We start from the raw sequence: 26,247 nt of genomic DNA, 5'->3' as shown, positions 1-26,247 counted from the left end.
TGGACAGCCTAACCTCAAAACTCCAGTCATCTGAAGAAGTGGCCTGTGCCCACGAAAGCTCATAATACCATCTACAGGTTTTGTTAGTCTGTAAAGTCTATTTGTAGTTTTGTAAGTTTATCCTGTACAGACTAAGTTAGCTACCCCGTGAAGCTTTTCAGCAGCGATACTGGGGCTGTCCATTCTGTAAAGCAGCGCCGCTGCTCTGAGCCCCGATAGTGCCTCCCACGTGCTACTTGAAAGCCGTTAGTAGCCCCGCGGCGGGTTTAAGCTGCGGGCCGCTACCCAGGCAGGGCAGGCAGCAGAGAGCCGTGCTCCGGAACTCCGCGGTCACCGAGAACGCCCAGCTGCCGGAGGGAGGCCGCGCGCAGAACGAGGAGCTTCCCGCCAGGAGAAGCTTCGGGAACGGGAACAAGGGAGAACTTGGGTGCGCCCCGCCCCCAGGTCTGAGCCCAGCAGCTTCCCAGTCCCGCCACCCCGCAGCGCTCATGGGGGCGGGGAGGGCAAGGCATAGCGAACAGCGAACAGACACCCCTAGGCCCCAGATCGCCAGGCAGGGGCCCGAAGGTAGGAAGCGACAGGAAAAACTTCGGGGACATCCGCCCCCGTCTCTCCGCGCCCAGCCCAGCCCAGCCCAGCCAACCCCTCCTACCGTGGAGCAGCGCGCCGCCTTGACCGCCCCTTACGAACCGATTAAACCAGAGAGTTGAGACGTCCAACGAGACTAGACAAGCTGCCGGAAGTACATAACCTCGCCCCACCCTGAGAGACATTCTGTCGCTCACTGCCATTGACTTTTATCCCCAGCGTCCGCCCCAATAGTCTTCTGCACATGCGCTCAGCCGGGCCCCGGAGCTCTGGCTCCTCCCAATGCGGAAGTGAGAGCGGTCCTGCCCAGCGGTGCCACCGGCCTTGGAGCGAAGTCCGACATGGAGGCGGCGGGAGGCGGGTTCTTCGCCCGCGGTCGGACCCGCCGTGCCGACACTGTGCGGCTCCGCAAGAGGAAATCTGTGCTGTACAGCGCTGCCCCGGGGCCCGGCGGGGAGCGGGGCCCAGGTGAGGGGAGGTCGAGACATGAGAAGCTCGGGGGGCGGGCTGAGGCTGGGCACGCGGAGCTGTAGGAATCGAGCTGCATCTCGCTAAGCCCTCTGACACCGAGAGGCGATCGAGGAGGGAACTCCGCCGCTTAGCAAAGCACCGCTGCACAGGGCAGGCTGCACCCCGGCGGCTGCTTGGAGGGTTGTGCATGGCGCGGGGGAAGGGGCTCCGTGCCCACTCCACCAAGCTCTTATTAATTCGGCGGGTGGGAGGAACCCAAGAGATTTCTTAGTTACTCCAAGTTGAGTCGGCAGCAGGTGGTTCCTTCAAGGGGCGGATCGGATCGCGGGAAGCAGTACTTTCCGAAACACTGCCCGCACCCCCAACTCCTTAAGGCTCCAACGTGAGATACACCATTTGCAGGAGATTGTGTACTTCAAAATTTCGCATAGATATACTCCACTGGACTTCATTGTTTCTGATAGGGTGCACCATGTTATCGCATTAAGAAAAGTGGCATGTTTATCAAGTCAGCTGCTATTAAAACCTAATATTTTATTTTTAAAAGTTTCTAGCTCGCATTTATAAAGAAAAACTGGAGAAGTTGCAGCTAATGGCATTGAAAGGGAGTAGCCTGAACCCCTAGTCACCACCAGAGCATATTAGTCCCTTACTGGTGTCTTCCTAATTACTGGGAAGAAAGAGGCTACCACAGCTGACTTGAAGCAGAGGACTCTGAAGAACATTGTTTACCACCCCTATTGTTTACCACTTGTTTTTTGGTTGCTCCAGGTGTCATCCATTCTTTCCTCACCATTCTTACATGCTTTGATCAACTGTGAAATACTTATTCTTGAAACTTAAATGACTGCACATGAGAGACTAACCAGTGAAATGAATACTTCTCAACCAATTTTTCAGGTTCTGAAAAATCAGACACCACTATAGCAATTACATTCAGTTCATGTTTACAAACTTGAGCTAGTGACTTACTTTTAATTTGTTTTAAAGTCAGATTCAAGAGAACAAGACAGCAACTTTTATTTTTTAAGTTAGAAGCTGGCTGTGGGACAAATAAATCCAAAGCCATTAGCTTTTTCTTCTAATTAATAACTGTCTACAGTACTTGTTTGAAGTTCTCACTAAATTCAGTTTTAATCTAGCTTTCTGTCCTTCAGTCATTGTTGATTTGGTGAGATAGTTTGTAATCATTTAAGGCTTCAACACAGGATCAAACTAGAGACAGAGAAATGATGCTATTAAAAAGCAAACTGCAAATGGGTCATAATCCTTTGTCAAAACTGCAGTCATTTTAAGTATGATGTATTTTTCTTATAATGAAAATTGTTCAAAAGTGCTACCATATACAGTATAATTTGCTATAATTTTAAAGAGAATGCCTTTGTTCAGTGATGATCAACAGCCATATTATTATTTCAGTGACTTAATAGGGACTTTCTTCAATTTAATATTTTTCTCTCTCAGATCTTATTGGTGAAAACATTTATTTGGTCTTATTTACCATAACTCTGCGAGTACTTAACTGCTTTTTAGTCCAGACAAGCTTTGTTCCAGATGAATACTGGCAGTCGCTTGAAGTTGCACATCATATGGTTTTCAAATATCCTTTGCTTTTTGAAGTTAAAATTAGTGTCATCTTTCTAAAACTGAACTATGTGTGCTCACTTTCTTTCATTTTGTAATAGTGTTCTCAGGACAATAATTACATCAGTTTGTGATGACTTTTTTGCCCCAGTAATATGCTCACATTCACTCGGCTCTCTCTCTCTATTTCCATGCTTTTACTTATCTTAGTAACTAGAGATGTGAATGGGTAACCAGTTACACGGTGAGCATCACCCTTAATAGATGATCCTTACTGGGTAATGGTTAAATGTTACCTGGGAGCAGCCTCTCACTCTGGCCCTGCGAGGCTGCTGGCTCTCAGCCTGCACGGAATCGGAAGCAGCCAGGCTGGAGCAGCCCCTGCCCATGGTGCAGGGACCACTCCAGCCTAGTGGGCTAGAATGACCCCCTCCACCCAGCCCTGTTTAATCAGTTAACCCGTTAAACGTAATCTTTAACTATTAGTAACTTTCCTGGAGCTCTGTCACTATAGGTTTGACCACCTAGTCCAGCACCGACAGGTGCTGACCCCTGACACCACTGCCACCAGCCTGGCTGCACACAGGTTCAGCCAGGCTCCTGGCCACTGGCCCTTCTGCTCACAGCCTGGCTAGGCTCTCCGTCTGCCAGCCCTGATGCTGTCAGCCTGGCCAGATTCCCAACTGCTGGCCTCGGCCCCCCTCCCCCCCCGCCACTTGCAGGGCTCCGAGCTGCTGGGGCTCTCTGGTCCAGGAACATCAGAGAGATGTAACCTGTACCACTGTCCTTGTTGGGTAGAAGGAGTGTTAAGCTAGGGATGTCCCAGGCAGTGAGATATTAATAGGATCATTGGCAGAAATCACTAATAGAAAATAGTCTCAGAGTAGATTTTTAACACAGAATCAGGAAATCCTGAGAATAAGTGGAGCACTAACAGGAAAACACTGAGTTCTTTATATATCCTTAATATTACTAATTATGGCTTCTTGACTTGGGAATGGGCAGAAGGTTTAAGGGGTTATTCCTACCCACTATTCTTTGCAACTATCTACAGAGTTTTACAGCTATTGGCAAAGGATGATGTGCAGCTGCTGGTGAGTATAAAGGAAGTATTTTTTAAAAGTTCAGCGGCTACTTTGAGGGTGAAGACTGTAGGTAGTAATTCTTGATCTCTATCAAACTTCTTCAAATGCCAAAGAAGATAGTTTTGTGCCAGTAGTATAATTTTTGTCATGGTTATTTTTAGTAAAAGTCAGACAGATCACCAAAATATCATGGAAAACCACAACCTGCCCATGATTTCTATTGCAAATAAAATGAGGGGACTAAAGCTTGGGGAGGGGAGGATGGCTGACAGCGCCAGTCCAAACCAAAGCTGTTGAGGTAAGGGATGCAGTTACAGAAGTACCATAAAGGCATGGAATCCATGACCTGCGTGATTAAATCTTATCCTTAGCCATTAGAATCACAACACTACTTGCTTAGTAGCTCTTTAATTAAAAGCTTATTCTGGCTACATACTCTAGTACCAGGTACTACAAAAAAATAACTAACAGCTGAACAGAATCTGAGAGTAGGTTTTTTCAAAAGCACTCTGTACTGACATAACTACTTTATTTGAAGACAGTGAATTAAACTGCCATTGATGTCATTAGAAGGTCAATTTACATCATTTTGGAACAGTTTTAAAAGAGCTACTTGGAGTTTCTGGAAACTTTCAATTGAATGTCAGACTGGCTTTCTTTGGTTTTAGTAGAAACTCTGGACTCCTCTTTCTCTAGGACTATGGTATTTAAAATAGTAAGAGCTTTTCATCAAAACATGCAGAAACAGTAATATTTCATCATGTCTTTCATTTCCTCAATGGATTGATGTTTTAAAAATCTAATGTTACATAGTGTAGTTAAACTTGTGAGTTAATTGGGGTTCCAGAAATAAAGGTAAGACAAATAAGGACTTTTTTTGTTTTTTTAATATAGATTTGGATCCCTAGACTTGTGCAAGCACTTCTATCCGCTCTAGCAGATGTGAAGCTTTACTCATTTGTGAGACACCTAGAAAATGCAGAAACAGCAAAGTGGGTGGTGAGTCTCAGCCTTAAGTATATCTTACGTGTTTTGTAGTATTTTAGCAGTGTATTGCAGTACTTAAGAAATGGTTAAATGGTATTATTCAATGTCTGAAAGGTTTTAAACATAAGTGCTATCGCCACTTTCATTAAAAGCTATAAAAATACCATATTAACACTTCCCTCCCATCCTGTTGTTCATAATTGTTTTTAGTATCTTTGCCAGTTGTGCTCTTGGTTTACATGGTATTGCTGTACCAGAACTCTAACAAACACCATGGAAACTGTTCTCACCATCTTTGCTCTTTTCTACTATCCACTGGAAGGCTCAAAGACGAGGAGAAGGTGAGAAAATGTACACATTAATAAGTTTTGTAACCTTTGACTGGAATCATCAGAATAAATGCAGCTGTTAATATACTACTTTCTGTTCATATATGAACTTCTGCCTTTTGTTGTTCTCCCTCATGTTTTACTTTTATCTGCACAAATGCACAGACTTCTGAATTTAGAAAGCTAATGTGGATGATAACTATTCCTCATGCAAAGGCACAAGTCCAGTTAATGCTCATGGCAAGACTGTACAGATGGAACACAGTTTTTCATCTGCCAAGAGGTTTTATATTGGTTCCAAAGAAGTTGTTGGGGATGGGACCATATGAAACAGAGTTTTGGGTTGTTGGGTCAACTAAGGGTTAATCTGTGACCAAACTGCAGCTGTTTCAATTGCCTAGTGGAATAATAACGGTGGTTATAGCTGCACGTGGAAGCAGGAGACAGTGGTGGGTATGTAAAATTACTACTCTGCTGTTCCTCATATCAAACCCAAATTATTACCTATGGGGGACATTAATTTCATCTTTAGGACAGTGTAGAGGTGCTGAATTTGTGAGACTTTAGGAAGGACAGAAAAGCTGGTCACTCAAACAAAATATTCAGAATCAACATATTAACTAATTTCGAACTGAGTAATACTCTTTAAAAAGCCTACACATACTTTCTAACAAGATATGTAGTCTTGCTTTGTTTAATTTACTACAGCTTTTTCATAAAGCAAGCCAATAAGGAAGTGTTTGCACCTAAAGATTCAAGGTTATAGGCAAGAGCTGTGTATGGAAGTCTGCATGCTGTACTTGCCCAAAAGCTTGTCTGCATTATACGCTTCAAGTTGATGTTAAATCAGCTTACCATAGTGACTTCATAGCAATGTGTGGACAGGAGATTATCTCCTGTCAACTACCCTTATGCTTCTCATTGAGGTGAAGTCCTAGAGTTGACAGGAAAGCAATCAGTGGTCAACTTACCGCATCTGTGCTAGATGCAATAAATCAATCCCTGCTGGATCAATTGCTGCCCTGGAGATCTGGTCCATAGTGTTGACCTGCCATAAGTCACTGCCCAGAAACCTAGTAACATGAAAAATGTGGTACTTTTGTCACATGGGACTAATATCTACTATATATTTTAGAAACTTTATTTTTCTGTGTATGAGTTCATTTCCTCAGGAATTCCTTTTAAGCTGTAAGAGCTAGGACCACCAAATTTGGTATGAAGCTTCTTCTTATCATAACAAAGCAAAGTAAGGGATTGATTGTACCACGATAATAGGATGTGTCTAGAATTCAATTGTTTCTCATAAAATGGAAAGGGGGGAGGGAAGTCTGTTAAGGACATTATACTGTAGAATGACCACAGGGGAGCAGCTAGGGACCAGAAATGGGGACTAAGCAACTATAACCGCATTGGGATGGCCAGAGTGGAAAAAGGGACAGGTAATGTAATATGTATTTGAGAGTTTGTCTGTTTGTATGTCTGTTCATTAGCTGGGCAATATGCATCATTCTCCCAGCTATGCCCACTGCAGCAGCCATGTACAGGTGCTTCTCACTTGGTCCCAAGGTGCGGTGGTGAGAGAGGGCTGGTGGTGTCCTCTTTCCCCAGGGCAGCCTGCATGCTGACCCCCTCATCCTCAGTACCACCCCAGGATGGCGATTGAAATGAAGAAAAATAAAACTTACTTGTGTTAAGGAACTGAGCAACACTGGATAAACATAGTATAATATAATGAAAGAGCAATTACTGTACTCTGAGTGTTTCAATAACACTTTTTTTCGTTTCCAGTTGCAAATATTTAACTTGGGTAGCACTTGCATTTATTATTCGTCCAACTGCTATAATTCCATGGATACCTTTGGTACTTTGGCATTTCTGGCAAGAACAGAAGAAGGTAGATCTTGTTCTATACGGCTATATTCCTGTAGGGTATGTATTTTATTAATTCAGTAAATTATGACACTCTGCATAATAAATAGTATCTAGTTTAGGGGACAGTGACATACACAATTGCAGATGCAAGCTAAAGAAAAGTGTAATTTCTAATCTAAGCATTGACTATGTTAATAATCAAATAGCTTTTTCTTGATTTTTTTTTTCCAGATTGGTCACTCTAGTGCTTTCTTTAATAATTGACCGTGTATTTTTTGGTGAGGTAAGTTGTCATATAACGTCTTGAACTAAATTTAAGCATTTTAAACACATTTTTACTTGGACAGATGATTCCACACTTTCCTTATTCAAGAGTTATCACTGTCTGATTTGATATCTGTATATTCTGCTTTTGGCATCACCTCTAATGTTTTATACCCTACAATCATATGAGTATAATTTTAGCCATTAATATCTCTGATTTTAATTCACTAGAATACCACTTCAAATAGGAAGCCACTGTAGTGTTGGTACTAATTCACTTATACTTAAGTGTCAATGTTCAGAGATATTTGCATGTTAATTTAATGATGCACACAGTAACTACATTAGTATTCACTGCAGCATATCTTGTGTTGTGGGAGAGTTGTAATGTTAGTTAGCTCAGCATTAATTTCTATTAGGATGGCTCATTTGTAGTGTGTTTGGTATTTGCTGCCTAGGTATTTACAGATCCTAGTTAAAGCTGTTGGTGAAATTTCTCATTTCTGACACTTGTTAGCATGAAGTATTCAGCAGTGTAGCACTTACCATCTATAAAAGCAGCTTTTGTACATTTTCAATTATGTAAAACAAAGATTAGTAAAAGCTCTAAGTTATATTCTGACTGTGTTCAGTTTTCATGCTGATAAAAATGCACAGCTTTGTGTAGGAAGTTTTACAGTAATATGGGCAACAATTATCCATACATTTAAGACGGACACACTTGGCAAACTTGATGTTACCCATCTAACCCAATGTCATGCAATATATAGAAAAGATTTTTTTCCCAAGCTAGAGCCACTACAGATATAACTGAGAAGTGTTAGAGCAGTAGTCTAGAGTGCAGAAGAGAATTCTGAAGGGTTTAAAAGGATGTATAAAATATTTAGGGTAGGATTTTCAGAAGTGCTCATTGAAGTAAACAGTAATTTAAATCGGAGCAAATTAGGCCAATTCTGAACAATTTTGAATATCCTGACCCTGGTTTAAAAAAAAAAAACCCTCTGTGGATAACCTAGGTCTTATTTAAAGGATTCACTAACTGTAAAAGGTGAGCCTGTACTTTTTATGGAAGCCAGTGACCACTTGAGACTGTGTGCAGATTTTAAAAACATTTCACATTTTAGTCTTGTTCAATATGAGGCCTGTTCTGAATGACAAATGTAAAAATCTTTCTAATTTAACTGCTGAAAGTAACTGAATTGCTTTTACAAGCAACTTTTTTCTTTAGAATATAAAAATCCTTTAATGTTGGTGCTGCATAACTAAGTATGCCTGCTGCTATCTAATATTTTCATACTTACCACTAATTATTTTTTTTGTAATTTGCAGTGGATAATGGTTCAGCTGAACTTCTTGAAGTTTAATGTGCTACAGAATTTGGGAACATTTTATGGTTCTCATCCTTGGCATTGGTACTTGACTCAGGGATTGCCCGTTATTTTGAGCACCCATCTACCTTTCTTGATTCATGGCTGCATTCAGGCCCCAAAGAGGTATCGGATCTTTCTGGTGGTGGTGGTTTGGACAGTACTTGTATATAGGTAAGTTCCCTTAAACGTAATTAACTTTGAACCAGTCACATTTTGATAGACAAAGTTATGCGTTTAACTCTCTTAGGAGAAAGTTTTGAGATTAATGGAGAGAAATTAATTCAAATTTGCAGTGTCCAATGAATTACAAAAAATATTCAAATATTTTGCAAGAAATTAGTCAGTGGCATGACAACTATTTAACCTTGGTCCAGTGGCTTAATGAAATAATTCTAAACTGATGCTTACGGCACAGTAAGGGTGCATTAACCCAACACCTTTACCTCAAAATAAGCTACACAATTTGATCTACACAAATTGCATAGCTTATTTCAAGGTTTTCAAAATAATTTGTTTCAAAATTTGGCACTGTTTACACAGCACCACATTTTTTAAAAAGCGCTATTTCAACGAATCCCTTAACCTTTGTGAAATGAAGGTAACAGGGATGCCGGAATAGTGCACCCATTATTTTGAAATAATGGGCACATTTAAAGAAGTGGAATAGCTATTTTGGGATACTGGAGTTATCCCGAAATAGCTCCGCTGTGTAGACATAGCCTAAGTGATTAGAGAACAGATGGGACACTGCAGCACAATTAAAAACTTCTTTAAATTACTAAAAGGTGTTTGCTTTCAGCAGCAGAATGAGCTTTGTTTACCTCAGGCCTCTTAAAAAAATTACATTCCTTTGTTTAATTTCACACAAAATTCCTGAAATCATCTGTAAAGAATTGCACGGGAAGCAATTCAAAGATTACTACAGTATAAAAGTCAGTGCTATGTCAAATAGTGATAGAAATGTAGCCGTGTTAGTCTGGGGTAGTTGAAGCAAAATGCAGGACAATGTAGCACTTTAAAGACTAATAAGATGGTTTATTAGATGATGAGCTTTCGTAGGCCAGACCCACTGCCTCAGATCAAATAGTGGAAGAAAGTAGTCACAACCATATATGGTTGTGACTACTTTCTTCCACTATTTGATCTGAGGCAGTGGGTCTGGCCTACGAAAGCTCATCATCTAATAAACCATCTTATTAGTCTTTAAAGTGCTACATTGTCCTGCATTTTGCTAATGCTATGTCAGTGTTTTTGTCATGTTGACAACAGCCAGAGATTAAGGTAGTGGTTTGCAGGGGATTCATTTGTTCAGACTCTGCACACACAACTCACTTCCATAAAAAGGTGAAACGGGCGACTCTGATTATTTAAATATCAAACAGCATTCACGATTAGGGATGTTAAATTTAGATTAACTTGCTAATTGAATAGTTGATGCAGTTTGCATGGACTATACGATTGGTTGATAAGCATGCCTCCACCTTTAAAGTATAGCAACAGCCCTAGGGCAAAAGTGCTGCAGGGAGCATCGGGCCAGCAGAGAACTCAAGTAGTTCCTCACCGGCCCCATGCTCCCCACAGTGTTTCAAAGCAGCAGTGCCACATGGAGCCCAGGGTCAGCTGGGGACTCAATCTCCAGCTGATCCCAGGCTCCATGTGGCTCTCACTCTTTGAAACGCTGCGTGCATTGGGCTGCATGCAGCATTTCAAAGCAGCAGCGCTGTGTGGAGACCAGCATCTGTCCCCGAGCTACACGCCACCCTGTCGCTTTGAAGTGCCCCCTTCTCTCTCTCCACCCTCTTGCTGTCTCATTCTGATGAGTTGACTAGAATGTCGATTATCCAATAAGCATTTGCTTATTGGATAGTGGACTAGTTGTTCACATCCCTATTCAGGACCCTTCCCTTATTTAAGAACATGCTATGAAATATAAAAAAATGTAAATGGGTCACAGTTGTGACATCAGTTGTCAGTCCAAGTCAAAACTCAGAGATGCAAAGATTGTTTTCAACTACCTTGCACTCTCCCAATCCTGTATATCTCCAGTCCCTTGAAACAATTTCGTCTAATGCCCTGGTCATGCTCCCTGCACTACTGGCATAGGAGCCAAAATTATACATAACTTGGGGATTGGGTATAATGGGCTGAGCCTCCTGTGACTGACTACGCAAGTTATAGCACTGTATGGGGTAGCAAAATGGTACGCAGCTGTCCGAGCTTAGATGAATCTTGTTCCATACTTGTGTTGGGCCCAACTTAAAAAAAAAAAAACTAAGCTTTGATTCACTGAGTACTTTTCCTCACTTGGTAATATGAACAACAGCTTATGACAAGGTAACAGTCTCTCCTTAAAGGTGGCATCCCTGACCATATGTCAGTCAAAAGCCATTGATGGATCTACCCTTCTTGAACTTACCCAATTCCTTTTTGAACCCAGTTATAGATTTGGCCTTCACAACATCCCTTGACAAAGAGTTCTATAGATTGACTGTGCATTGTGTTAAGTAGGACTTCCTTTTGTTTTAAACTTGCTGCTTATTAATTTAATTGAGTGACACCTGGTTCTAGTGTCATGTGAAGAGATACATAACATTTCCTTATTTACTTTCTCTATACCATGCATGATTTCATAGATCTGTATCATATCCCCCACCTTTGTAATCTTTCTTGATAGGGAAGTTGTTCCATACTCCTAACCATTGCTGTTGTCCTTGTCTGTACTTTACCACTTATAATATCTTTGAGGTGGTGAGACTAGAACTGCACACAGCATTCAAGGTGTAGGAAGATCATGGATTTATATAGTGGAATTGTGATATTTTTCTGTCTAATTTATTCCTTTCCTAATGGTTCCTAGCATTAGTAGCTTTTCTGGACCATTGCTGCACATTGAGCAGATGTTTTCAGAGAACTATTCTCAATGACTCCATGACCTTTCTTGAGTGGTAACAACTCACTTAGATTTCCTCACTTTGCAGGTAGAGTTGGGATTGCTTTCCTATGTGCATTACTTTGCATTTATCAGCACTGAATTTCATCTGCCATATTGTTGTCCAGTCACAAAAGTATCAAAGTACTAATCATGGTCTACATTTTAATATGACCATTACCGGAGCATCAAATCACCTATCTATAGGTAACATTTGATTCATGTCACAATAGTAGTCAGGTATGGTATTTATTGTACTACTATCTTCATGGAAGTACAGGGACTAACTGCTCTTCTTTAATCTCTCTGTTGGAGGCAATTGGCATGTTAGTGAAATTCTTGGAAAATGGTTGTTTGTTTGCATCTTCAGCACACTGCTGTTTTCTAAAACTCTATTATTTGAACATCCACATTATCTGAATCTCTTTTTCATCCACCATATATTTCATGCTGGGGGCAAGGAAGAGATTCAGATAATGCAGTGGTTTGAGAAGAAACCCCACACAAGAATTACAAGGAAGAGGATTATTACTCAGTTTTTTAAAAATCTGTTAAAGCTGTCTTTTCTATTCCTACATGCTGTAAAACAATGACTTGTCAAACTCTGATTCATGTAACTTTATTTCAGTAGTACCATCCCTCTTTTGTTACAGCACATTGAGCCACAAAGAATTCAGGTTTATATATCCAGTACTGCCATTTTGCATGGTGTTTTGTGGTAAGCATTTGGATTTTAAAATTGTGTGTGATTATCCTTCTGCAGAAAATTGTTTACATGAAATATAGGCTTGCTAGTCACCAACTTTTTAGAATTAGCTTTCTGTTCACTTAGGGTGTGTCTACACAGAAGGGCTTAGCTCAATTTGTGTAGCTTATTTCGAGTTATTTCACGATAGGTTATTTTGAAATTGGGAGCATCTACACAGCACTTATTTCAAAATAGAGCACTCTTCTTCTGACTTTACTCCTTGTACAATGAGGGTTACAGGAGTTGGAATAAGAAGTCTTCCTGCTTGACAGTATTTTGACATTTCGAAATAACTGCTTGCTGTGTAGACACTGACTAAATTATTTTGAAATAACACGAGTTATTTCAAAATAATATTGCTGTGTAGACATACCCTTACAGCCCCACCAAAACAGATTGAATCATAGGGTCAGGAACAGCTGCTGTCGAGATGGACCATTAAGTGTTATGTCTAAAGCCATAAAAAATAGTGACTCTAACACTTGGATTTTCAACAGCACTACCTTTCAGAAGAATTTGTACTTTATTTTCCATTCATCCCTGGTTCCTCAAAAATACTGGGAGAGAAATGCCCTTAAGGTGGTATCCTTTAAAAAGAAACTGAGCATAAACCTAGCCTGTTCCTGCCCTCTTACTTGTACAGAATTTATTGTATTCACATTTACATTTAAAGGTGATCTGCAAATGAAAAATTATACTTGTCCTTTTTAAGTGCTTTATGCTGTAAAAAGGAGGCTTGATTGGATATTATTTTAAAAACCTCTTACACTTGTGGTTTTGCCTAGGCTGGAAGAATGACAATAGGACACTAATGAAATATGACATGACAGAAGCCATGAAAACTAAGCTAAAATACAGAGAACAGATGTTTGTGGCTTAACAACACACAAAGCTGCACCAGTTTAATTTAAACAGCATTATTTAAACCTGGGCAACCCCATATGGATAGTCGTGCAAATCTACAGATATCCACTTGATATCTACAACTCATTTTTTACAGACACGGATACCAATTTTGTATCTGGACCAGGCTCCATGTAGGGAAAGTCTTACTTCAGCTTAAACCAGGCTTATTTTGGTTTAGTTTACGTTAACTAGAAACAATTGTCACTAAAACAAACCTGATTTAAGCTTAAATAAGAGTGTCCACACTGGAGCTGCCCTGGTTTAAACTAAATCAATTTTTAAAAATGATTTAAGATGAACGAGATCAACTTCTGCTTGTAGACAAAATTTTAGTCAGCAAAAAAAGCAAGATGGTATAAAACTTCACAACCAACTTAACTTCAGTGATTAACCTTTTCAAGAAAGGTAGCCTTTAATAAAGGCAACACCCATCATTATAATTTTGAAGGTGGTTGCTGCTTTCCCTTCATCCCACAGCTGCTGAAGTATTGCTTAGCACCTGACCCCATTTTCCTTGCTACTGCAGGAATTTATTTAGAATACAGTTCTGTGCTTCAGGCCTTCTAATGGGTTGGCAATACCAGAGTGCCATATTACTGACACTAGAAAGTATCATGTACTCTGGTCCAACTCGGGACTCCTAAATCAGACACTTCAGTGACAGTCTTTTCAGACTGATTCACTGTCCTCTTCCCACACCATGGAATTCAATATAGGTCTGGAAAAATTAAGCACTGCTGAGATAAATCTGCCCTAATTGCAGCTCTGAACCAAACCAGGTTCAAGGACTTGATGTTGCACCTCTCTAACTTTAGAGTATGGAATCCATAGGAAACATGCCCCTTTTTATCCAAACTGGAGGAGGCAGTAGAGAGTTTCCTCCAAGCTGCATGGCCATGCAGGTGCTTGAGCTGCTATGCACAGAGCTGCTGCAGGCAGGTGAAGGGCTTCTCCCCCAGCCACAGCAGCTCTCTGCTGGGGCCAGAGAAGCACGGCCTTTTCAGGGGGCCTACTGGGGAATTACTGCAGTGAGAGAAGCATGCCTCTTCAGGAGGTTGCGGGGGAGGAGGTGTGCTCCTCTGCTACACCAGCATCACTGGAGCTGCCATGGACCAGCAGAGAGGCCCCCTCTCACTTGGCCCATAGCTGCTGCAGTGAGAGGACTACGGGAGCCTTCTCTGTGGACAATCTGTACCCAAAACCCCACATTCCCAGCCACAGCCGTCCAACCCTTGCCCTAGCCTTGGGGCTCCATATTATCCCCAATCCTAAACCCACCCCCACCACAGATTATCCATGTTCAGAATGAATTTTATGTGCACTAATATGGAGGGATGTCTTGCATCATCTCCATAGTGATGCTCATAACAAAACATTCTGCACATGGACATAAAAATGAGGAAACCCTGGTGGACAATGACTTTCAATCACGAACTGTTTTGCTTCTAAATTAACCATGCCTAATCCATTTTCAGTAAGCTCTGCCTATCAAAAGGCAGTTGCAACCCAACACTTACCTATCTGCTTAATCATTTTAAATTTCTCATTTTAGGATATTCTCTTAAACAACTGAAAACATGGAAGAAATCAGCAATAACCTTCCTGCTTGTATCAAATTTACTCCCAGCCCTATACACTGGATTGATTCACCAACGTGGCACTCTTGATGTAATGATTCACATGCAGCAGCTCTGTAACTATTCTAATCAGTCACAGACTTCTGTCTTTATAATGATGCCATGCCACTCTACTCCTTTTTACAGGTAATAACGTAGCTAATAGAATATGTAATGCTAAATCTAGTCAAGCATACAATTTTTCCCCTCAAATAGATTTAATTATTTGAGGGATAATGTGCATCTATTGCCACACTGTTCAGTCTGTATTAATTCTATATGAAATAAAAATTAGAAAAGTGATTTTTTTTTATATTGTTTATACCATCCAGCACCTACATTTTTTCCTATTTTACCAAAACAGCTTAATGTGGAACGTATGTGATGGTCCCATATGTTTACATTGTTTCATTTTGTTAAATATTGGAGCAGGAGTGAAAAACTTTGAGTCCAAATTTAATGTTCATTTCCTTGACTTCTGCTATGCGTAGCCAGAACTGTTATGTAGGACTTAACTTTTACATAACTATGTAATATTTTGATTACATATTTAAAAATTAAAGGATTTATATAGTATTTTCAAAGTGTGCGCTGCTCCAAAGGACTGAGGTCACTCAGGATGGTCTCTTTGCCATTAAAATGTAAAATAAATCAAATCACTTCTTATGAATCTCTCAGATTACAGCCTCACTCACTATTAGCACTTCATTTTACTTTTTGTATGCTTATTTGAAATAGAGGTAAGAAAAGCAATATGTATTTAACACAGACAAAAATCCTACAGATAATGGGAAAATAAGAGAACAAGAAATTTTATGGGCTACATAGCATCCTAAATTGAAATTAAGATCTAAATTGATCACTGGATCTCTACCATTTGTCTTGTTTTTCCTCCTAGCCATGTTCACTGTTCTCTACCGATGAGATTCCTTCAATGTCCTCCAGACCTAACTGGAAATGTGAGTTATCTTGATGAAGCAGATATATTTTACTCGAATCCACTCAAGTGGCTTAATGAGGAATTTTACAATGGTACATTACCTTCTCATTTGGTGGTCTTCAGTGTGCTAGAACAGGTATGTTAATTGTAAATAACTTTATCTAGATCAAGCTAAGAGTCCAAATTTACACAAGAAATAGAAATGAATTGTAATTACAGCATTGAAAATTATTTTAGTCTTTAAATATATATATGACTTGAACATTTTCCCAAAAACACAGCACTTACTAATCTGTCATTGTAGTGAAGGGACAGATCCTAGATAGGGGATGCATGGGAACCTTGCAAATCCTTCATGCCATGAAGTACTGCTGTAAGGCAACTATCTTCAAAAGCAAGTTTGAGATGTATGGACATAACCTACACCATTTGCTCTGAATGACTTTATGGGCATGCAGTGACCAGAGCAGCCAACAAACAGAATTCCTTCCCCTTCAACTCTTCTACAGAGTCTATTTTATTAAGGGTTTGGGGTGGATTTTTTGGGGGGTGGAGACAGGCAAGATTTCACTAACAAAGGGTTTCTTACTATGACATGACACTACTGGTATTTCTCCTTACTAACCTCCATAGGTAACTGAGGGGGTTAGTTTCAAAGAAATTTAGGAACACGGTGCACTACCCTACTACTATAAAATGCCAGACTGTTTGGAAACAAAAGTGTATTTATTTACAGGAAATATCATCGTTTCTTGTTCTAAATGGTTATGAGAAAACTGCTACTATCTTTCACACCCATATGCCTCAAGGACGAATTGGAAGCCACATCTATGTGTACAAAAGAAGAGTGAAATGAAGCATGCCTTCAAGATCAGTTTCTGAACTGGGACCAAATGAAGTCAGTATTGTATGGTGGTGCCTTGGTTAAATAGCCTTCTAGTACAGAACAGAGGGCAGTGACACAGGAAAGTAGGTAAGCAAGCAAGTCTGGCTCAATTTATAGCTAGTAGGCTAAGGATTCTACTGGATGTAACCTTTTTAGTTGATACTTCATTGGTGAAAAAGTGGTATTTCAGTGGCAATATTCTCAGTCTTATGTCTTGGTGTTAGGAAGCAGGAAAAACAGGGTTCATCTGTCTTAGGAAATGCAATAGAGTAAATCACTTAACAGCGAACACCAGCAACAACTACCACATGACATATTGTGATTTAGAGGTGGCTTCGTATCCTCTATGGGACTTGTACATCTATACTAGATTTGCTTATAAATAAAGACTTTTACCCACAACTCCTCTTTATTTTTCTTCCACAATATGCAGATGTGCAAGAAATTTCAAGTGCATATGTCAGCTAGCTCATTAGATTGCAGCACAGCAAATTCTTCATAAGTCAACAGGTTCTTGAACCCCCAAAAAGACAAGAAGCAAGTATAAGATTATAAAACATTAACAGATGCATTGCCATAATTTAGACCTACTTTCTGAAGGATGAGATGAAGTTAGTACACCAAACGGTGTTAATTACATGTACATTATGTATGATTCGAGTATGAATTATACTAATGGAATGCAATTAAGCCTATTTTTCACACACAAGTCACAACATACCTAATTACTATAACAATACAACTACAATCAAATCAGTTCCAAAGAACAGTACAGCAACACTAGAGAAAATGCAAGTTATGAAGTTTGATGCTTTTGAATAACAAGGTAAAAATCAATCTGAATAAAGGGGAAAAAAACTTGCACGTTGCAGCTTTGTTGAAAAACAATTAGTTTCCATTGAGGATTCACTAGAAATTATCTACTTCTATCTTCCTGATTTTTACCATACACAAATTTAGTATTTGGGATCAAAGGGTAACTGCCCCAATTCAATTTCAAGATTTGCCATATGTCTTCCATTAGTGCGACCGTGTTTATGCCATTTACCTTCTCTCTTATTACGTTGATGGTGCTTCTGAGTTTGTTTTTCATGTCTGGAACTTTCAGTTTGTGTGAAAGTAGGCCTCTTAGCAGGTCGACTGCAAGGAGTAAACAACATTCGGTTAGCGCTGCTGAAAATATCTTAATAAAAGCAATTACTTACATTTTTATTATTTCACTACCAGTGCTCAAAGAGCTAAAGTTGGTGTAAAGATAAGTTTCATTTAAAAGTATGTATGTACTCACAATGTACTGAATTGATAACCTAAAGTCCTAGTTAGGGTCAGAGTAAGTAAACTCCAGTGCAAGTTTCCATAGTACACCACTAGACTTGCCTTAAAGGGAACACAGCTTTAGTCTTACCTGAAGACTTTGAAAATACGCAAACCAAGTTCCAAACAGAAACCTTTGAGCTTGTGTGTTTGTGTGTGTGCGTACAAGAACTTGTATGGAAGCCCAGGGAGTACTGTTAAATAATAGTAGCTCATCTTTCATGTTTTTTATATTAACAGAACTTATTGTCTCACATCCCACACTTGTGAAGTACAAGGTAACACTGTCTTACTTTGGTTAATATTCTTACCAGTAGTGATAGTCACAAAATATGTTTAAGAATTTAATACCTCACACAGATGTTTTAATCTCATTCAGAACTCAGACCATATTAAAACAAAAGCCCCAATAATAGAGTAAGTTCTGAGAAATTTAAGTATTAGATCTCATGTTTTAATAATCAAATGATAGGCAAGTTAAAATCTATATAAATAAAAAACAGCTAGTTAGTTGAGGTGTACATTTTCCAAAGCTAGGAATTAGAAACTACCCCTTGATTAATACCAATAAAGCACTAGCTAATTTGTTCTCTAAAAGCTAAACTGCAATAAGATGAAAAATACTGCAAATTATTTCATAAACAACAAAACCGGTAAAGAGAAGAGTGAGAAAAGCTGCAGCACAGTAGCCTAGAAGACAGACATTACATTTAACACTAACTGCTCTTGACCAAAAAATTAAATATGCTTTATTGAGAAGAGAGCAAGAAAAAGTATTACTGCCCCACTGTATACTGGGGGAGAGAATGCAACTTTTAAAAAAAAAAATTAACATAACTTCCTCTCATCAGATCAAAGTGGACTTATTTCTCCCAAGAGGATGAGAACAAATACTTAAAATAAGTGGAATAACTCAGTTAAATTATTAAAAATACAAGCAAAATACATAATAAGAAGGTACTTATGCAGAGGAAGAAAGTGGTTACCCCTCTGTAAAATATCAATTTCCACACTCAAGGACAACTACAGCAAAGTTCAGCCACATGCCAAGCTCCAGAGAAATGGTGAAAACCTCTAAAGCTGGTAGAGTCATAGGTACTAGGACAGAACTTACTGACGAGTTATCAAATATACCTGTCCCTCCCCAAGAAAGGATTTAAGAAATAATGATGGTGGGAGGTTGTTTAAAAGTTAATTGAAACGTTATCAGTAGCCTTTATTAAAAATGGATGCAGTGTGTAGGTTAAAAAATATTACCACAGATGCTCTGGCCAGTATGCAGACATACTGTTGCAGGCAACGGTTGTTCCCAGCAGCAATACTTAATCTACAACTATTTTCTAAAGAAATCCCACCTGTTAAACCTGAAAAACATACAATGGAATCTATGCTAATATCACTTGCCCCAACAGCCAATAAAATCTGTCCCCATGAGACAGTCAATCATGTTCATAGGATTAAAAAGGGCAACAATGACACTAAGGCCTTTGGTGTCCATAAAATGAATATATGAATTTAGGAAATACTTTATAAAAACCAACCTTGGTCCGTATTGAGGTGAATTATCATAATGAAAGTAGTATCTATAGATGTATTTATCCAAATCTTCAAACATCCCTTCATTGTCACTTTTGTACTCCTTCATGTCTTCAAGATAATCCTTAACGTCACTAACAAAGTCAGTGAACAGCATCTGGTCATGAATAAAGACCCCATTATGGAAAAACTTATTAATGAAATTCTCTAATTCTCTCCAGTGATGAAAACTGTCTACTTCTTGCTGCAAATATTTTTGCATTAATTGATTAAATTCTTCAGCCCTAATAGGGTCCAGTACTTTGTTAAACAGGCTAATAAATTCCTGATGAGCGCATTCAAAAATACCAGAACAGCCCTTTAGGACAGAGTGATGTTTTCTATTACATTCTGGGTTATTGGTGCATTTCTGTGAATTAGTGTCTTTTTCAAATGTGAAGTGAGTTGATCTTTGTTTTCTTCCTTCTCTGAATTCTTTTTTCATGCTAGGCCCGCTGTGATGTGTATACTTAGAAGGATTCTCATGAGTATTATATTCCCGATAGACAGCTTTACCTTTTTTGTTTGCTTCATATTTTTTATCAGACTTCTTTTCATCAAAGATGTTTTTAGTTGTGTCTTTGAAGTGTCTGAATGTGGACTTCACAGAATCAGAGAATTTTTTCAAGTTTTCTTTCACTGCTTCTTTAGCCTGTTTAATCTTTTCTTTGTGGTGTCTTACAAACTCCTTTGTGGAATTCTTCATGGCATCAAAAGTTTCTTTAACCGAGCCAAAAAATGATTCTTTGGCTTTCTTTTTGGTTTGTCTTGTTCCTCTACTATCTTTCTTTTGTCCTTTTTCATTCGTTTCCTGCTTTTCAGTTTGGTCTTTCACTTCAACATACAGTTTTTCCCACAAATCAGAACGTTGTTGTTCAAAGTTTAGCTTCTTTTCCAGCTCTGTTAGTCTTCCTCGCAAAATTTCTATTTCTTCGTTCTCCCTCAATGTATTTTCAGTGTCTCTGTGGTCGGGTGTCTGATGAGAACTTAACTGCTCCAACTCTTCTCTTAGAGCTTCGGTTATATGACGCTCTTTGTCTAGTTCTCTCCTCAACATTTGTGCTTCTGCAAAAAGTGTCTCCTTTTGCCTAAGAAAATTATGTATTTTTTGCTTTTCCTCTTCCAAATATACCTTAAGTTTTTTATTTTCCATGGCAACTGACTCTGTACTAGTACCTTTATCTTCTACGTTTCTAATTTGTTCTCTCAACTTCCTTAACTCTTCCTGCAGCATGTCCAAGGCTTTTTCTTCCCTCTCCAGAGATTCCCTTAAGTGTTGGTTTTCTGCAGTAAGACTTTTTTTCTGAGATTCAAATGATTTCTTTTCTACCTCTGTAGAAATCAGACATGTTGCAAGGTCTTCTTTTAGTGACTAACGCAAACAAAAAAGCAAATATATTAATCTTAGAATTCATACAATTTAAACGAAGCATAACTGTGACTCTAGCACATACATTACATTAAACAACAGTATTAAAACACTTGATGTACAACTGGTCCATCAAGACTGGTATCCTAATTCTAGGAATGGCCTATGCTTATGGCTAAGATTTTGTCATGGTTATTTTTTAGTAAAAGTAACTGACAGGTCACTGGCAATAAACAAAAATTCATAAAAGCCTGTGATTTGTCCCTGACTTTTACTAAAAGTAACTGACAAAATGGGGAAGGAGGGTTGTTCTACACCCACTGCTACTGCAGTTCTGATACCATCCGCAGCAGCTGGGAACTGCAGGGTCCCAGCTGATGGGAGTTCAGAGAATGGTGGGGAGGGGGGGAGGGCACTTAACCTAGCTTTGTGTCTCCTGCCACTCCCAGGAGCCACCCTGCACTGCTCCCATGGGCCATGATTCTGGCCAATGGAATCAATGAGAAAAGTATCCAGGTAAGCGATTTCCTGCACTGCCGTTCCCCGAGCTGGAGAGAGGAGGAGTGGCAGCAGGTGGAACTACTTCCTTCCCCTGCAAGCCAGATCCAGACCACAAAGTCTACCCTCCTCCCCTGCAGTGGAAGCCAGTGATAGTGCTGCAGCCTTGTGGAGAGCCATGGGGCTGGAGTGCTAGCCCAGGCTCCCTGCTGCGGGGGGTGGAGCCCCAAGCCCGCGGCCCACCTGCAAGACAATTGTGGACCACTAGTGGTCCATGGACCACACTCTGAGAACAGAATGACAAGGAAATAAATAACTTCAAGGCCTAGATCCAAAAAGTGCTTATAATTTTCTGACTGTGATGATGAAGATGAAAAAAGTCAGTCTAGTTGTTCCTATATGCTCTTCTAATAAATGTGGGGAGTCCAACCAGATCCCCAGGATGTAAATGCTGTTGGCTCAAAGGGACCAATATTATTCCGACCACATCTTCTAATCACTTTCTTCATCCACCTGGTAAAGAGCTGCTAGAGTGGAGAATAAGTAAATCAAACCCTGTTCTCCCTTTACCCAAAACAGGATGAGGAATTAAAAATGACACTATATGACACCATGTTTATTGTGTCTCCGTGATTCCATTTCAATTTTACTCAGTTTACAAATGTAGGGATGCTAACTTTACAAAAACTTAGTATATATATTTATTGTGCATCTATCCTCTTGAGGGGTAAATTAAAAGGCAAATAAAGGTCCAATACAATGTAGCTGACGTATCTATAGAAAAGAGTGACTTCCACTGTTACTTAGGGATAAAGTATTCCCTCAACATATACAAATAACAGATTCAATACTATAAGCTACAACCTCTATTGAGGAGATCATATTCCCCAATGAACTGCAATTAAAAGTCCACACTTACCCCCACCTTATAGTTTGCTTTAACTCCTTGCTCTCGTTGGCACTGGTAAAGGTCATCTTTCATACCATTTATTTCATCTTCATGTGTCCTTTCTACCAGTTGTTGTCGTTTCTGGATCTGAATTGTACCTATAAAGACAAAACTTTCATCTGTTAGTTTGACAAAGTAGTTAGATATGGAAATGACCTATCAAATAATGTATTTATTTCCTTGCAAAAGAAGGAAAATTCTCATGTTGTTTTCACTGTATGGTAGAGACTTATTACTGTTCTGTCTAGTTTTATAATTGCATAGTCTCATAATAGTTATATACAGAGTCTGTTTGCAGAAACAATTTTAAACATATCCATACAAGTTGTTTTGCAATGTTGAATGGCTGAACCTCTGTAGTCCAGCAGCTTTGGGACCTGACTGGTCCCAAATTCTCTGGTTCATCCACAGGAGATCAATATTGTAGCAAATGGGTCTCTATTTTTATTTCATTGAGACAAATAAATGGAACAATGCTTGCAATGCTGCTTAATTATGTATGACTGTACTGATATATCCTATGGAAGCCTATGCCTGGCTAAGGCTTATTAACTCTCTTTATAATGTGTTAGTGTTGTTACACAATTTTATTGTATTGGCACAAATAGATAAAGCATAAAAAATGAGCACACTTAGGAGCATTAACAGCACTTCTACTGCTTTCCGGGGGTATGTCTACACTACCCTCCTAGTTCGAACTAGGAGTATAATGTAAGCATACTGCACTTGCAAATGAAGCCCGGGATTTGAATTTCCCGGGCTTCATTTGCATAAGCGGGGAGCCGCCATTTTTAAAACCCCGCTCGTTCGAACCCCGTGCTACACGGGGCACAAACTAGGTAGTTCGAACTAGGCTTCCTAGTTCGAACTACCGTTAATCCTCATTCCACGAGGAGTAACAGTAGTTCGAACTAGGAAGCCTAGTTCGAACTACCTAGTTCGTGCCCCGTTTAGCCGCGCTGCACGGGGTTCGAACGAGCGGGGTTTTAAAAATGGCGGCTCCCCGCTTATGCAAATGAAGCCCGGGAAATTCAAATCCCGGGCTTCATTTGCAAGTGCGGTATGCCTACATTACCCCGCTAGTTCGAACTAGTGGGGTAGTGTAGACATACCCTGGTTTCTTAGAAAATATTTAGGGATATTTTAGAGCTAAATAACAGCAGAGGACACAAATCCAGGACTGGTGGTTGTAAACAAACTTTACAGGACCATGAGAAACCTGGCTACATCCATGATAAGCAGACAACTGACCTAAGTAAAATAATGCTAGATTATGGATGTTGCTAGACCAGAGAGTGCTTGACTAGAGAGGTTCAACCTGTATTATGTGTTTTTGGATAAAAGCAAACAGACTTTTTTAATGTTAAATAGAAAATATCTACATTTAAATATCAACCATCAGCATAAGAAATGTTACCGGTAAATTTAGTGTTTTTCATAAAATGGAGAAGAGCCATTATAAAAGAAATTAAGCAAATCTACATTGAATGTTTTTAAATTATAGCTTTGCATTATCAAGTAACAATATACTAATAATTACCTGGATATCTGAATACTATATTAACATTCATGCAAAATGGAAACAGCAAAAAAGAAAACCAAACACCACTGTATACACACAGTTATTAAACAGAGGTTATAAAGCAAACTGAATAGCTTGACATTGGGCCCAGTCTTGCAGTCCTTACGTGCAAAAGCAAAGACAACAGAATTGAGTTCATGCTCGATAAATATCCACGTTCCGATCTTTCAAGTAACAAACATTTTGCTTTTTCCTCCCATGTTTTTCGAATTATGTCTTCACTCTGCTAGCTACATATTCACTATTATTTTTCTTCAGTAATCAGTATTCTCCTGTACTCCCCTTTTACCGTGAAAGTCTCAATGAACGTACAAAGTATAGAATTTGTACGTGGTGATGTACAAATTATGTTAGCTTAGTTAATAAATAAGTCCAAAGGACAATATTAAGGGGGTTTGAATCTCTAATTTTAATTTCTTCTGCATTGGATCAACTGTTCTTCATTTAAGTAATAATGATGGAGGGGTATTTCTGTCCAATCCAGTGGAATGCATGCAGAGTTCCTTTTTTGTTACAAAGCTCCTCCTACTTTCATGTTTTATTATTACTACAATTTAAATGGGAATAAAGAACTATTGAGAGAAGTGTTGTGACATTTTAGCCTCACAACATTTATCCATGTCCCAACTTGAAGGAAATCCCATCTATCTATATTTTAGACTCTGTCTGCAAATCCATTTGTTCAAGAATTCTTCCTAAATGGTAAGAGCTAGGGTCACCAAATTTGGTATGCAGTTTTCTTTTCTCCTAACTTAAAAGCAAGGTCGGGGCTTGGTTGTGCCAGAAGTGTTGGGAAAGGGAGAGTTTTCCATAACATGCAAAGGGACGGGCTGCTGTTCCAAGAGAAGCAATGTGAGAGTGGCCAATAGGGCAGCAAGCCCACAAAGGAGAGCTATTCTGAAGCGTGTCCACTGGGCCAGGTGTACCACCAAGGGAGTGGCCAGCAACGCTAGAACTCGACCATCTTGCTTGCCAGCACACTGGTAAATAGCTCCTATGTTCCAAACCCTAACCCTCCCCCTCCCCGCCCTTGGCCACAGTGCCGGAGGGGTGAGAAGGAGAGAACAGACAACTGGGGCTGGACGGGTCTTGGGGCGAGGGGGAATAGGCCGAGTGGGTGGGAGAAGACACACCTCTGGCCCCCAGCCTCCTACATCCACCCACACATCCACCAGCCTGCCTTGTTAAGGCAGGCAACACCCAGTCACTCTACTAGTGAAGAATATTCTTCTCACATAGGAATTTCAGAGTTCAGTTCAGAACAACTATTTCATTTTAGAAAACTAATTTTGCCACTGTCTTGTGGTTGGCTCCAATTCTCTAAAAGTGGTAATTAAAGTGGAGTAAATAGTGATGATCACAAGCCACAATGAACAAGCACAAAACAAGAGCTTCAAACAGAAGTAAATATTTGGCTAGAAACAGTAAAGTGTCGTTTAAGAAAAGTAACTGTCTTAAATGACAATTTGACATCAAATTGTGAAATGCTGCTATCCACACCAAATGCTTAAAAATGCTTAAATTCTGGAAAATATAGGCTGGATTAGTGAAAAATACCTCAACAGGACTTCTATCTAAATCAATGGACTTAATGAGGGAAGTAGACACATCTGAAAATATGGTTTACACTATATGCATAATCATCATCTTTGGTGCTTTTTATCCATACATCTCAAAGTGTTTTATAAAAGGTAAGCAGATATCATAATTCCCAATTTATGTCTTAAGAAACTGAAGAAGAAAGGTAAGAAGTGACTTTCCCAAGCTTTGAAAGCAGTAGGCTGACACACACAGAAAAGGAACCCAGGCTTTCACTGGACCACATTGCCTCAACCATACCAAGAGACTATCAATTTGTTTTCCTATTAAATGATTATAGCTGAAAGGCCTGCAAAGATCTAGACCAAAGTATTTTATATGGCTGAGTTACTAGCATAGCATAATAGTAGTGAAGCTTTGATTATACAACTATATTTTTTTTAAATCAATCTAATTGCAAGCACAGCATCCTTTACATGGCACTCACTATTTCTTACCTTCAGGTTTACCTGAGAACAAAAAAAATACATGTTCAAGAGTAAATTAATTTGAAAGGTTTGTACTGAAAGTTAAAATTTACTTCTAATCAAAATCAAATCTAATAAAAGAGATCATGCACATTTCCATATTGAAATTGAATAAATAGGTTACTTTAGGACAGCATCTTGTTTTCACAGCAGATTATAAATATCACACAATGAAAAGCCCCATTACGATTTTAATATTTATATTAAAAGACCATGACCAGGATTGGCGCTCCACTATCAGGCATTAACTCACTGGCATTCACCTTTCCCCCCCCCCCCGCTACATCCCCCTTCTGTTCTGTAATGTGATTTGTCCTTT

At 39.4% G+C, this 26,247-nt stretch overlaps 2 protein-coding genes across 14 annotated transcripts in view; one reads left to right on the top strand and one right to left on the bottom strand.

Annotated features, from left to right (window-relative positions):
* The window catches only part of CCPG1 (cell cycle progression 1), a 98,648-nt gene that overhangs the window by 669 nt on the left and 71,732 nt on the right, over positions 1 to 26,247 (bottom strand). For 3 of the 13 annotated variants that reach the window (XM_075897274.2, XM_075897283.2, XM_075897275.2), the window contains 4 exons: positions 25,899 to 25,910; positions 22,251 to 22,378; positions 19,431 to 20,836; positions 17,624 to 17,715 (listed from right to left, as the gene is read on the bottom strand). In XM_075897274.2, the coding sequence (XP_075753389.1) occupies positions 17,624 to 17,715; positions 19,431 to 20,836; positions 22,251 to 22,378; positions 25,899 to 25,910 (1,638 nt within the window). Of the gene's footprint in view, positions 1 to 16,396; positions 17,716 to 19,430; positions 20,837 to 22,250; positions 22,379 to 25,898; positions 25,911 to 26,247 lie in introns of those variants that run through there. The other 10 variants (XM_075897281.2, XM_075897285.2, XM_089782011.1 and 7 more) reach the window with 8 other exon arrangements.
* PIGB (phosphatidylinositol glycan anchor biosynthesis class B) lies at positions 873 to 16,977 on the top strand. The gene is made up of 12 exons (XM_089782013.1): positions 873 to 1,056; positions 2,524 to 2,659; positions 3,620 to 3,737; positions 4,623 to 4,727; positions 4,926 to 5,056; positions 6,833 to 6,973; positions 7,148 to 7,199; positions 8,510 to 8,721; positions 12,133 to 12,197; positions 14,686 to 14,896; positions 15,648 to 15,825; positions 16,426 to 16,977. Exons 1-12 carry the CDS (start codon positions 930 to 932, stop codon positions 16,543 to 16,545), a joined length of 1,596 nt encoding a protein of 531 aa, XP_089638139.1. The 5' UTR covers positions 873 to 929; the 3' UTR covers positions 16,546 to 16,977.

Source organism: Pelodiscus sinensis, chromosome 14 (genome assembly GCF_052426305.1).
Source record: "Pelodiscus sinensis isolate ZL-2025 chromosome 14, ASM5242630v1, whole genome shotgun sequence".
In the NCBI taxonomy this organism is placed as follows: Eukaryota; Metazoa; Chordata; order Testudines; family Trionychidae; genus Pelodiscus; species Pelodiscus sinensis.
Note: the sequence above shows the minus strand (reverse complement) of the source record. Positions and strands in the feature narration are given on the sequence as shown.